The sequence below is a fragment of the Etheostoma spectabile genome, unplaced genomic scaffold, assembly GCF_008692095.1.
Source record: "Etheostoma spectabile isolate EspeVRDwgs_2016 unplaced genomic scaffold, UIUC_Espe_1.0 scaffold473, whole genome shotgun sequence".
NCBI classification, from domain to species: Eukaryota; Metazoa; Chordata; class Actinopteri; order Perciformes; family Percidae; genus Etheostoma; species Etheostoma spectabile.
Window position 1 is genome coordinate 35,924 of NW_022605617.1, and position 14,821 is coordinate 50,744.

Below are 14,821 nucleotides of genomic sequence, written 5' to 3' on the forward strand. Positions count from 1 at the left end.
AGCTAAGTAAGCTGTTCCTGGATTTACACTGGCATAGGATGACCCCACTGTGAGTGTAACAACGTTTTGTCCTTTTCCTTTGCCAGTATATTTTACACTCTTGATCCTATTTTGTATCCCTCCCCCCGCTTCCCGCCCGCTCTACCCATTTCTCTCTCACTCCTTTTCAGTCCTCTCATCTTTGCCCTTCCCTCCTCCCCCCCCCCTCTCCTTCCGGACATCGCTCCATTTCGTTTTGTCCCTAAGCTACCGCGTTCTCTGGATCTTACCATGCAGAGATCTCGAGGGACCAGGGTAACATATATGTACTCAGAAATCCGACGCAGGTTAGAGCCCAACACAGAGACAGAGGACGGGGACATCCGAAAAGTGGACAAAAAGGCGACAAAGAGGCGACAAAAAAACGACAAAAAGTAAATCCTGGAAGTGGAAGGTCGTGGATGTAGACTGGGTCCAGCATCCCTAACGGTTTAGACCCCCCCTAGTGACTTAAAGACACACAAGCCACTAAGAGGAGGTATCGACAGGACAGATCAGATCTGGTGACACATCTTTAGACTACGTTACAACTCTGAATGTAAGATTACTGCTGAATTAGCATATTGTACTGTAGCCTCAGGTTAGCCCCGAGGTTAGCTGTCTGTGTGTGTTGTGTGTGTGTGTGTGTGTGTGTGTGTGTGTGTGTGTGTGTGTGTGTGTGTGTGTGTGTGTAAATAACGTGTAGTACTATTACTATGTTTGTCAGTTTCAGGTTTTTGACAATCTTCTTTTTATTTTCTTTGATTTTTTTATGCACCAAACTTGTTTTTGTGTGTGTTTGTGACAAAAAAAACAAGTTTGGTGCATAAAATCAAAGAAAGAAGTAAAGAGAAAAATAAGGAAGGAAGGAAGGAAGGAAGGAAGGAAGGAAGGAAGGAAGGAAGGAAGGAAGGAAGGAAGGAAAGAAGGAAGGAGGAACATTCGGTATAATTTCCTATAAATGAGGTTTGTTGACCATAAATTTCCAAAATAACTGTAAAAGCTAAAGTTAATAAGTTCAAGCTCAACACCCATCTGGGCATTACTGTCATAGATGATGTCATAGATGATGTCACTATGGGATTACCTGAGCAGGTATTTGTATAAAAGGTGTTTGTAACTTCCACAAAACCATGAGTGTGAGTATTAAAACTCGACGGGTCAGCTGATGCATGAATCATGGGACATATGGCGTTGGTGGCCGACATGCAGAGCGAGACTCAACATCAATTTACAGTTGTTGCTAAGAAACAGGCGGAGGGGGGAGGGGGTGGGATTATGTAGTGGGTGCATTGTTGAGGGAGGTGCTTTCAATCACACCACCACCATCACAAACACAATACAGAGAGAGAGAGAGAGACACACACCCTAAACACTACACACAACAGATTTTTCTTCTCAGTACCATAAGCAATTAAGTCGTGAAAAAAAGTCACAATACAAACGCTCTAGTAGCTACTTAGTGTATGCTATATAGTATATATAGGACGAAAAGAAAGCAAAGACAAAAAAAGACATTAAGATAATAAGAGATTAAAATACCTCCCACTCCCGCCCCCCCTCCCCCCTCCCCGAATCTCATCACATAAACACCTTCCATACCTAGAGACTGGCCTATTACTAATTCCAAAGCGCGCTAGTCATAATAATAAAAACTACCCTAAGGGATACATCGGGTTGATAATTATGACCTAAACATAGGGGAGGTGTATTTTTACACTTCAGGCCCCTTGTATATTTACATAGGGGGTTTCGGTTTGATACTTATGACATATTATAGTATTATGCCCCCCCCTGTAATTTTAACATAGGGGGGGTGTTTTACTTATGCCCCTGTATTCTACATAGGCGCGGGGGTGTATTACTTATGTAGCCCCGTATTTTAACATTAGGGGGGTGTTATCATTATGCCCTGCTATTTATAACATAGAGGGTGGTGTTCTACCTCTTCCACTGTATTTGGAACATAGGGGGTGGTGAGTGCACTTATGACCCCTGTATGTTTACATAGGCCGGGGGTGTAGTACATATATGATAATTTCCCCTGTATTTTACACCCTTTTTGAGAGGGGGTAGTATACTTATGCCCTATGATGTATTTTAACATGTAGCTGAGGCGTAGTATTACTTATGCCCCTGCTATTTTAATGAAGAAGAAGAACATTGTATTGATTCCTGAAAACGTGTATTATCATTTACATGAGGAAAATTGCGGTGTGATCCTTAAAGGTTGGATTTTTTCCAGATTTCCAGGACAATTGTTGACATTAAGGCAATAAGATAAATTAGTATTCCAAAAAGACTGTTTTTACTTAAAGCTTGCTTCGGGGTTCATTATACTTATGGCATATCTCCGCTGTTTTCAACCAAAAAAAAAAAAAAAACAACTTGTTCAGTAATCCCCACCAACAATCATGAAATGTGGTGGTGTGAATAGAATGAGTAATGGAATGGACAAGGCGTGGACGGACGTCTCCACCTTCTCTGAGTGGTGCAGAAAGCAATAGAAAAACACAATAAGCGCCAAACGCGACGTGTTAAATAGCGCAATGTGTTAGTTCTAAAGAAACGAAAAGTTGATAAAAATGTTTATTGTTAAGACCATTACATGTAGAAAATATATGATTTGATGGAGTAACGATAATAAATGAGAGATACGTTCCTATTGATGGGCTCTTCCCTGCTTGACCCCGTATTGCACGCACTGACCCCCGTGCGGGTTTAAAACAGATTACAATCACAAATCCTCAGCTTCCACAATACAGCAAGAGGCCACGTAGCCGCAGTTTACCACATATGCCAACAGGTCATTTGGTCGTGCCATCATTTGTGCTTTTTTCATTTGGCGCAGTGCGTGGGGTGGTGCTGCGAGGTGAGGAGGGGGGGCAGATGCGGCTTGAGATCATGTGATCACCTCAGATGTCTGTCCAAACACGTCGAGCTCCTCAGTCTTGACTCCTTTACTGGAAAACGCCACTAACTAGATTTCACTTCTGATCAAATGCTTTAAATGTCTTTTATAGCCAAAAGGTTTTTATTGCTCTATGTGTTGAGTGTATTTGTTTAGTTAGTCTTTACACTTCTTTCTTTTTCTCTCTATACCAGGGCTGTTAATCTCGAGCGGGCGTCACGGTCTTGGTCTCGATGTTCCGGAACTCAGACCCGTTTTTCTATGGTCTTGGATCTTGGATTCTCGTATCTCGACCTTTGTATTTGATCGTCGGACTTGTCTATCGGCTCGTCCGTCTGGGTCTTGCCCAATCTGATTTGGTCTGCGACCGCCAGTCCAGGTGTCTTCTATATTATTGAGGATGAATAAGATTGGAGGTGCAAAGTTGAAACCTCAAAAGTTTCTTATGCCATCAGTCAGCCATACTTCGTTGTCGTGCTCATGGACTCAGGTCTTGACCTCGCCGACCTCAACCCTTTTGGACTCTGTCCTGTTCTTGGACTCGACTAGTCTCTGGTCTAGGACTTCGCTAAGGGTGTCTTGATAAGCCCTGCTCTATTCTGTATTTTCATGCTGAAAACTGCAGCTGGACATCTCAGTTTGCAGGAGTCACTCAAAAGCATTAATAATAAAGAGCAAGGCGAAATGCAAGTGGGGATCACGACTGTAAACAATGGGATGGAAAAAACAAATGGCAGGGGTGGTACGTATCCATAGTAGCAGCGGGGGGCCGGGGGGGGTACCCGGGGAACCGCCGGGACTACCCCCCGGAAGCCCGCTTCCCAGCATGGACGTTAGGGTTAGGACATCATTAGATTTTACAATTCTGACTCAATTCCAGTTCTTCCTCTCGATTTTCGGTCGTATCGACGCCTGATTCCTCGGGGGGGGGGATGGGGGTGGGTCCCGGGCCTATAGGTGTTGAATGTAAAGCGGATAGTCGGTAAAGAAGCTGTAAAGAAGCATAAGTCTAACTAAAAAGTGCGTTGAGGTCCCGAAGCAAGAAGCGACTAACAGGAGAACAGAGAGCATCGTCAACTGAAAATGTTGGCAATCCGCTTTTATGAAGCCCAAAAATCACTTCTTCTGGGGGTTGGCGGGTTATTTTGTCTATTAAAGTCTTTATTTGCATTGGTGAAACCTGAATGAAACCATGAATACAGCCCGCCTGTCATCGGCAATCTCGAGGTACCACGATTTCAAAATAAAAGAGATCTCCCGGGCCTATTAACGAGCAGTTATCTGTTTCTCTTCCATCGACCAATGACGAGCAATGAACACAGGCCCCGCCTTCCTACAACCGCAAGGGCTGCAGCTGATTGGACGAAACGCTTCACTCGTTGGGCCGTCTGCTCCCGGATTTTAAGACAAACCAACGTGGCGGCTCGTCTGGAAACTTTCCCGGTATTTTCCACAAAGAGCTCACGGGGTTCTGAAAACATTTTACCTGCCGAATCTGTCGTCATTTAAGTCCAATTTGACCCGTTTGTCTTATTTTTAAACATCAGGAACTTGGCTCTCTTCTTTCAACCAAATTGCCTAAAAATAACATGGCTGCCATACGATGTTCTTCCGGTAAACTCAATGATTTCTTTTAACCTGATTTTGGTTGTTTTTATTGAATTTTATGGCATTTAAAAAAAAAGAAAAAAAGTGACCAAAAACCTCGAAAAAAAAAAAAAAAAAAAAACCCCGAGAAATTGTTTTTTTTTTTTGTATAATGTCGTAAAAATTAGGCTATGAATTAAAAAAACAAAAAAACCTGGAAATAAAAACAGCAAAAACATCGGGAAAAGAGACCCAAAAGATGCTGGACGATGGGAAGACAACACGAGGGTTAAGACCCACAACCATTATGTCCGGCGTTAGAGGATTTTCGGGAGTTTTTAGGGGCGAGCGGAGCGGTGGGGGGGGGTGGAGCTGGACGCCTCCTCCATTTGAAAAGTAGTCTGGATTATGCAATGAGGAGAGAGAAGCGTAAAAATGGGTCTCTGAGGACACGAACCTTCGGAGCTGGAGAGGAGACGAGTCACGGTGTGTCACATCCCCCAATTCTCCCAATCGTTTGAGCTAAAAAGACGTTGTTTTTGTTTGAAGAGGAACTGAAATAGTTACGTTTCTGACATAACATCATGGATAGATGGAGGCGTCGCTACGTCTTGGTGTGTAACGATGGCCGAGCACATAACGAAAAACAAGACCCGCCTTCTACAACCGCAAGGGCTCCCATGATTGGACGAAACGCTTCACTCGTTGGGTCGTCTGCCAGACGGGTTTCAAAATTGGCTTGCTTCTTTCAACCAAATTACCTAAAAATAAACATGTTCTTTTCAGGTAAACTCCCATGAATTTCTTTGACCTAACTTTGGTTGTTTTTATGAATTTTCATGGCATTTTTAAAAAAGTGACCACAACTTCGAGAAATGACGACAACAAAAAAAGACCAAAACGATGAAGATGACGATTGTGGGAAGTCATCTTCGGTGTTCTGCAACGGGCTGTGGTTGAGATGTTTTCGCCGTCGTTTCATCTGGTTCGGGGTCTATTTTTGTTAAAAATCCAAGCGATGCCTACCCAACGTCAGACGCTGGGACCCGGCTGGACTGAGCCTCCTGGGGGGGGTCAGCCAGCCAGGCAAACGTGTGCTTTGGTACGCGGGGTCTCTTCTTCTCTTTTCTCTTTGGCGCCGGTCGCAGTCCAAATTAACTTTCATGATGCTTCAGAACTGTTTTCTAGATACCTTGAGCACACGGGAGGCGGTCTGGTTGACAGAGAAAGGCCAGCTCATCGTGCTTGTTCCCCCCCCCCCCACCGATGTGAGTGTGCATGCTCAGATTTTTAAACGGTTACGACTTAACTTTCAAAGTGAAATTTGTGAATCCATGAAATAATAAAGTTTTCTAATTACAAAAAATAACAGAAGATGGGGAATCATTTCAGAAAACGGTGTAGTTATCTATGATAGCTTGTGCTAACGTTGCTCAAACACCTTCACTGACAGCCTTTGTTGAGTTTGATGTAAGCTGTGATTAAGATCAGCAGTGACGTGTTGAAGTTAGAAGTCTCTCGTAGCATCTCGTTAGGTACAGCATATTGTTGCATCTCGGAGGCTACTTCAGACACTTACAGAAGTCTCTCGTTAGCATCTCGTTAGCACTCGGAGGCTACTTTCAGCAGCTACAGAAGTTCTCGTTAGCATCTCGGAGGCTATTCAGACGCTACAGAAGTCTCTCGTTAGCTTCGTTAGCATCTCGGAGGATACTTCAGACGCTACAGAACTCTCCGTTAGCATCTGTTAGCACCTCGGAGGCTCTTCAGCGCTATAGAAGTCCCTCTTAGATCCGCTTGCATTAGACGTATTCAGCTTACGAAGTCTCCGTAGGCATCTCGTTAGCGATCTCGTAGGCATCTCTTATGCACCTTATTGTTAAGTAACGTATGCGTAACTCAAATCTGCACGGGACTCACACGGGGTGACAGCGCCATCTAGTGGTCTGCAGACCCGATTGGTCCCCATTGGTAGCCCAGCTAGCCCAAACACTCTCCCTGGCTGGGGAAATGAATACAAGTCTACTGGGTCCAAAATACTGGACCCAAATACGGTCGGACTAGATAAAAACCGTGATGCTATCAGCCCAAATACACTCATCATACATTTAACACACAGTTTCTCAATAGTCGGAGGCTAAGAAGCATTCTTTGAATAAAAATGAAAATGATGCGAATACTTTCAAGTTTTTAAATTGATCCGATGGCAGGTTTTGAAGTGAAGTTCTCATTTCAGTTGGACTTTCCAAATGGCAACAGGAAGTAGAGTAGACGGCACGTCACTCCAGTGATTGAACCATTAAAGACAAAATGGCACAAACACAAGAAAACAATAAAAAGAAAAGAAAAAGCTCCTCCTATCGTCCCAGAAGCAGTTGACTCAGAGCTTCAGCCACTGTTGGTCCCCGTCGGCCATGACACCCTAGCATCGATCAGGGAGGGCTTCTCAGAGGATGAAAGGATGAAATGATGAAAGGATGACATGGATGAAAGGATTGATGAAAGGATGAAAGGATGAAAATGGATGGAGAAAAAAAACTGGAAAAAATTCCACATTCCGAAGTGTAAAAACATGTTGTGCAAAATCTTTCCATGTGAGCGACACATGGAGACATCGACGACAGCAGCAAGCATGTGGAAGACGGGAGATATTGGACACACACACACACACAACACACACCAAAACACACACACACACACCACACACACACCCACACACACACACACAAATACACACACACACACACACACTCAACACTTGCGCGCACACCCAACAGCACTCTCTCACACCACACACACCACTCTCAAAACCACACCCGACACACACACACACACAAGGCACACACAGGCAAGCACACACACACACACAAACACACACACACACACACCACACACCCACACACACACACACACACACACAGCACTCGCACACAGGCACCGCACTGGCACACACAAACAAAGCACACAACACACACACACCACACAGCATCGCCACACTACCACACACACACACACAGGCACACACACACAGCAACACACAGGCACTCGCACACAGCACACACACACACACACACACACACAGGCACCGACACAGGCATACCACACACCACCACACACACGAATGGACAACACACACACCACAAGCACTCGCACACACCACACACACACACCACACACAACAACACAACACAGGCAACACACACAAGCACCGCACACATACACACACACACACCACTCACACACATTGCGCGCACACACACACAGGCACTCGCACACACACACTTCCAAACAACACACACACACACAAACCACACACACACACACACACAAGCAAGGCACAAACAAGCACTCCACAATACCCACACACAACGCACCACTTCACCACACCACACACCACACACTCCCACACACACTTCAAACACACACTCACACACACACACACACACACAACACACACACACACAACACCCACACACACACACACACACCACACACATCCAAACACACACTCAACACATCACACACAACACACAACACACCACCACACACACACCACACACACAACACACAACACACACACACACACAGCATCCTGAAGCTCAGAAAGTGAGAAATGACTCGCTCCCGGGACAAGACGGATTTTGAAGAGGTCATAAAATGTTATAAAAAAAAAAAAAATAAGAAAACTGATTCCTAAAGTAAAGTCGTATCACTGTATTCATTGGTTTGATTTACACTTAAGAGAAAGAAAAAAAAAAAGTTAAATAAATATCTCAGTAAATATCATTAAAAAGTGATAAGGCTTCGATCTTCTCCAGTTCGATGATTCAAAGCAGTCTTCTCTCTAAATCTGAACTCGAACGCAAACACGTGTTGCCGTGGGTGTTGCCGTGGCGTGTTGCCATGGCGTCCACACCCCACGTGGACGGACCGACCATCGGTCTATGTCCGGGGGGGGGGGGGGGGTGGGGGGGAAAGCCCGGATTGTCAGAAACAAAGTCTATAAAGAAGAATAGTTGTTATTCCCGGCCTTAAAGCTAGTCCCGTGCATCCACGCTCGTCCATCCAGCGCTCCTCTCAGCCAACAAATCTGGTTAAGGAATCTCGCCGCTCTTTCTCCTGGATGTGCGTCTCTGGAGTCGACCGGAGGAATTTGGTATTTCCAACCTGAACTCTGTTTTCTCATGGTTTTGGGTTAAGTGAATGATGGGAATGACAATCTTGACATTGGTTCCCAGTCTTAAAAGCAAACAAAGCTGCAGACGGCGTCAGCGAAACAAGCTCCAGGTATGTCAATGGGTAGTCCAGTTTTTCAACTGATGGTTCAGATATTATTCTAAGTGTCTTGACACATTATGGGATGGATCCCTACAGAGATGGACCTGTTAGTTAAAGAGGAAGATCCGTTAGTTAACATGAAACAGCCCAGACTCACCATCACCAAAACCCACCAGACTCCATGTAAATAATCACTAACTTTTATCAGCGTAAAACACACACATTCATTCAAAGTGGAAAAAACTAAATAAATCTACTAAAAAAGCCGTTGGTTAATCTTTCCACTGTTCCCAAAAATACCACTCTGGTCTGGTTGGAATAAACTCTTAATTCACACCATTACATGTGGAGGATATTGGCTCTATACACGCTAAAAGTAGTGATTATTACATGGAGTCTGGTGGAGATATGCTGTCTATACACACTAAAAGTAGTGATTATTCATGGAGTATGGTGGAGATATGCTGCCTGTATAACACGCTAAAAGTAGTGTTATTTACATGGAGGTTGGGGAGATATGCTGTCTCTACACGCTAAAGTAGTGATGTTTACATGGAGTTCGGGGAGATTGTCTGCTCTATACATGCTAAAAGTAGTGATTATTTACAATGGAGTCTGGTGGAGATATGGGCTTATACACGCTAAAGAGTGATTATTACATGGAGTCTGGTGGAGATATGTTGCTCTATACACGCTTAAAAGTAGTGATTATTTACATGGAGTCTGGTGGAGATATGCTGCTCGATACACACTAAAGTAGTGATTATACACTGGGAGTCTGGTGGGTTTGGCAATTGGCAATCCCTGGCGCGTCTCTGGGTAAACAAAGAGGATTTTACTCTTCAAAAAATCTTTGGCGTTACATTTCAGCCAGGTCCAAGGCTGCTGATCACAGCGTTTCGTTCAACACTGGACCACTTTCAAAGATTGTGTTTCACGCCAACCACTTAGCCCAATAACATCAGACAACAGGGTCCAGATTGGAAAGAAACCAAGTTACCTTCAATGCACAGGAGCCCAAGATTGTTTCCAAAGGGCTGTAAAGCTTTACCGTATTGTTGCTACGGCGGCGCAGCGCAGCGTCAGTTACGAGTCCGTCGGACTATGGGACCGTTCGTCCGGGGGCCGAGGAACTCGCTGGCCCCGTGGTCTGCTCTTAGATGGCCTCTGACCGTGAGGTACTTGAGAGCAGCCGGCCGTATTCCTGGACAGGGCTGGTGGAACTCGTCCTTCAGTGTGTTCAGACAGTTGCGAGTGGAGCTAGAGCGGAGCGGAACTTGGAGATGTCGAAGCTGGGAGCGTGGGGCATGTGGACATGAAGGAGTTGGGGAGGACCATCATGTCGTACTCCTGAGGGGACGGAAAACCAATGGATTCAGACCACGGAACATGAAATAATAATGGTAATCCCACCCTCGACTTACCACTCAACTTGGAACCAACAAAATAAAAGTTATAATCAAACGTATTCTTATTCGGGGGCTAAATTGATTTGTTTTTAAAGCAAGAGAATACTTTAGTCCCTAGCTGTTTAGCAAATCTACTTAAGGAGTTCCACCTGGAATTAAACGGACATTTGAACATTAGTAGTCCCTAATATGTATCTGAAGACTCTTTTATATAGACCTTAGTGGTCCTAACGTATCTGAAGTCTCTTTTATATTATAACCTTAGTGGTCCTAATACTGTTCTGAAGTCTCTTTTATAGACCTTAGTGGTCCCTAATACTGTATCTGAAGTCTCTTTATATAGACTTAGTGGTCCTAATAATGTTATCTGAAGTCTCTTTATATAGACTTGTGGTCTCCCTAATACTGTATCGAACGTCTCTTTTATAGACCTTAGTGGTCCTAATACTGTATCTGAAGTCTCTTTTATATAGACCTTAGGGGTCCCTAATACTGTATCTGAGTCTCTTTATATGACCTTATGGTCCCTAATACTGTTCTGAAGTCTCTTTTATATAGCATTAGTGGTTCCCTAATATGTAGAAGTCTCTTTAATAGACCTTAGTGGTAATAACTGGTATCTGAAGTCTCTTTTATATAGACCTTAGTAGTCCCTAATAAGTATCTGAGTCTCATTTATACAGACTTAGTGGTCTCCTAATACTGTATTGAGTCTCTTTTATAGACCTTGTAGTCCCTAATACTGTATCTGAAGTCTCTTTTATATTAGACTTAGTGGTCCCTAATACGTATTGAAGTGCTTTATATAGACCTTAGTAGTCTATATATGTATCTGAAGTCTCATTTATATAGACCCTTAGGGTCCTTAATACTGTATCTGAAGTCTCTTTTATAAGACCTTAGGGTCCCCTAATACTGCATCTTACACTTCTTTATTATCGACCTTAGTGTCCCTAATACTGTATCGAAAGTCTCTTTTATTAGACTTAGTGGTCCCTAATCTGTATCTGAAGTCTCTTTTATATAGAACTAGTGGTCCCTAATACTGCATCTGAACTCTCTTTTAATACCCTAGGGGTCCCTAATACTGCTATTGAACTATCTTCAGTATTAGGGACCACTAAGGTCTATATAAAAGAGTCTTCAGATACAGTATTAGGGACTACTAATGTTAGCAAATGTCCGTTTAATCCAGGTGGAACTCCTTTAAAGTAGATTTGGCTAAACAGCTAGGGACTAAAAGTGTATTCTCTTGCTTTAAAAACAAAATCAATTTAGCCCCAGAATAAGAATACAGTTTGATTATAACTTTTATTTTGTTGGTTCAAGTTGAGTTGGTAAGTCGAGGGTGGGATTTACCATTTTATTATTTCATGTTCCGTGGTCTGAATCCATTGGTTTTCCGTCCCCTCAGGAGTACGACATGATGGTCCTCCCCAACGCCTTCATGATCCACATGCCCCACGCTCCCAGCTTCGACATCTCCAAGTTCCGCTCCAGCTCCAGCTACCGCAACTGTCTGAACACGCTGAAGGACGAGTTCCACCAGGACCTGTCCAGGAAGTACGGCTCGGCTGCTCTCAAGTACCTCACGGCTCAGAGGACCATCTAAAAGAGCAGAACCACGGGGAGCCAGCGAGTTCCTCGGCCCCCGGACGAGGTCCCAGAGTCCGGACGGACTCGTACTGACGCTGCGCTGCGCCGCCGGGTAGCAAACAATAACGGTAAAGCTTTACAGCCCTTTGGAACAATCTTGGGCTCCTGTGCATTGAAGGGTAACTTGGTTTCTTTCCAATCTGGACCCTGTTGTCTGATGTTATTGGGGCTAAGTGGTTGGCGTGAACAACAATCTTTGAAAGTGGTCCAGTGTTGAACGAAAACGCTGTGATCAGCAGCCTTGGACCTGGCTGAAATGTAACGCCAAAGGATTTTTTGAAGAGTAAAATCCTCTTTGTTTAACCAGAGACGGCGCCGGGATTGCCAATTGCCAAACCCACCAGACTCCATGTAAATAATCACTACTTTTAATTATGCCTGCTATACCCACCTAACATGAAGGATGAATTATCCATGGAGTTTGGTGGAGATATGCTGCTGCTCTATACACGCTAAAGTAGTGATTATTTCACATGAGGTCTGTGGAGATATGCTGCTCTATACACGCTAAAAAGTAGTGATTTTCATGGGTCTGGTGGGGAGATATGCTGCTCTATACCTAATAAATTAGTAGTGATTTTTCTTACATGGAGTTGCGTGGAGATAATGCTGCTCTCTACACACTAACAAGTAGTGATTGATTTAATGGAGTTCTGGTGGAGATTATGTTAGCTCTACTACACGACTAAAAATATGATTTTTTACATGGAGTCTTGTGGTTTGGTATGGGATTTCCTTTTTCATCTTTATCTAAAAGGTCTATCTCTGTAGGGATCCATCCCATAATGTTGTCACACACTACTGCCCTGTAGGAATACATTAGCACTTGTTTCTCATTAAATACTGGACCAGTTCCAGAGATTGTTGTCCCTTCAGACACTCAGACACCAGGATGAAGTCAGATGAACGGATCCAGAGTCTCTCCATCGTCTTTATATTCACGGCAGTGTGGAGCGGCATGCTGTCAGATACACGTCACAGAAACAAGATAAATGCTCTGAAATCATCTGAAATCATCTGAAATCTGTCTCTACGATCTGATATGACCAACAGAACATAAACAGTGCATGCAGAGATACGTGTACATGTCGTCCTTTTTTAAATAAAGAAAACAAAGAAACGAGTTCAGACCGTCCCGATGAATAGAAGAAAATATTCATGTTTTTACAGGAGAGTCTAGATGAGAGAGTCCAGGCTGTCTGTGGTGACAGGTAGGTGTCCAGACGTCCTCGTGGAAGAAGAAGAAGAAGAAGAAGAAGAAGAAGACGTGTCCTTCCTGTAGGCGGCTGTTTGATAACAGAACGTCTAAAAATCTGCACGTCGGTCAAGACAAACATGGCCGCTACCGAAGAAAACAGCGTTTGATACTAAGGAAGTTCCGGTGTACGTGGCGGGGACATGGGGGGACAGGGGGGACACGGGGGGACATGGGTGGGGACAGGGTGTCTGAGACCTCGTCCTCTGCTCAGCAGACCCCACAGATCTAAAACTAGACCCTGACCGTACGTACACCCCCCCACCGACTGGAGCGTCATTCCGTAGGGAGGGGGGTCGGGAACCGGAGGGTCGCTGGTTCAAGTCCCCGTGTTGGAGGTGGAACAGGGCTGGAGAGATGCGGTTCACGACCCCTGGGCAAATTGGGGGGGCCTGGGCTGTTTGATCAAGCACCGTGTCCCCACCCCCCCACCCATCAGGCGCATGGTTCAGCTGGCCAGCCCCCCCCCCACTGTGACAAGTCTCTCCATTAGTGCAGTATAGGACCTGTGTGTGTGTGTGTGTGTGGGTGTGTGGGTGTTCTGTGTGTTGTGTGTGTGTGTGTTGTGTGTGTGTGTGTGTGTGTTGTGTGTCTTGTGTGTTGTTGTGTGTGGTTGCTGTGTGTGTTTGTGTGTCTGTGTGTGTGTGTGTGTCTGTTGTGTGTTTGTGTGTGTGGTGTGTGTGTGTGTGTGCTGTGTGTGTGTGGTGCATGTGTGTGTGTCTGTGTGTGTGTTGTCGTGAGTGTGTGTGTGCGTGGTGTGTGTCTGTGTGTGTGTGTGTGTGTGTGTGTTTAGGTTGTGTGTGTAGTGTGTGTGTTTGGTGTGTGTGTCTGGTGTGTGTGTGTTGTGTGGTGTGTCGTGTGTGTGTCTTTGGTGTGTGTGTGTTGGGAGTGCTGTGTGGTGCCTGTTGGTGTGTTGTGGTGTGTGTTGTGGTGTTGTGTGTGTGGTGGTGCGTGGTGTGGTGTGTGTGGTGTGTGTGTGTGTGTGTGTTGTGTGGTGTGTGTGTTGGTGTGTGCGTGTGTGTGTGTGTAGCGTAGCGTGCGTGTGTGCGTGTGTGGTGGTTGTCTGTGTTTGTGGTGTGGTGGGTGTGTGTGTGTTGTCTTGTGTGTTTGTGCGTGTGTTTGTGTGTGTGGCGTAAGAGACCCAGCTTGAGGATACCCCACCCACCAGCTCTAAAACTAACCCAACCCTACCTGGAGTCCGCCCCGGATCACACCGGGAAAAGCTACCAGAAAGTTGAAAGAAAAAAGTTCTTAAGTTACACATCGGTTTTTCATGGCGACCGGGAGACAAAGGAAGGGTTAAATGGAGAGAAGATGGAAATGAAAGCGTCTTCTGTCAGTTTTGTTGTGGTCGCTGCCAGAGCCTTGCAATTGTTGGCTATGTAGGCCCAACGTAGGGCCTGTGTTTAACAGACCACGTGTCATGTCAATATCGGAGCCCCCCCCCCACGCCAGCCCCCCCCGCCGGCCGTGTCTGTCTTTTGGTGGGGGGTGAGTGTGTGTGTGTTGCTGTGTGTGTGTGTGTGGGTGTGTGTGTGTGTGTGTCTGTGGTGTGTCTGTGTGGGTATGTTTTGGTGATATGTTTTTGTGTGTGATGTTATATCTACGTATTCCCCCGGAAGTAGGCCAGCGTTTTAGTTTTAGTGTTTCGTCGGGTTCACTTTGTGCCCAGGAGAAACATGTGTGTGTGTGTCTGTGGTGTTTTGT

The 14,821-nt window shown here is 45.0% G+C and overlaps 1 protein-coding gene across 1 annotated transcript in view; it reads left to right on the plus strand.

Moving 5' to 3' along the window:
* The window catches only part of large2 (LARGE xylosyl- and glucuronyltransferase 2), a gene marked incomplete at its 5' end in the record, with an annotated part of 45,047 nt that extends 32,823 nt beyond the window's left edge, over nucleotides 1-12,224 (plus strand). Inside the window, one exon of the mRNA XM_032511825.1 lies at nucleotides 11,618-12,224. Within this exon, the coding sequence (XP_032367716.1) occupies nucleotides 11,618-11,815 (198 nt within the window). The remainder of the gene's footprint in view (nucleotides 1-11,617) is intronic.
* Nucleotides 12,225-14,821: the final 2,597 nt, after the last annotated feature.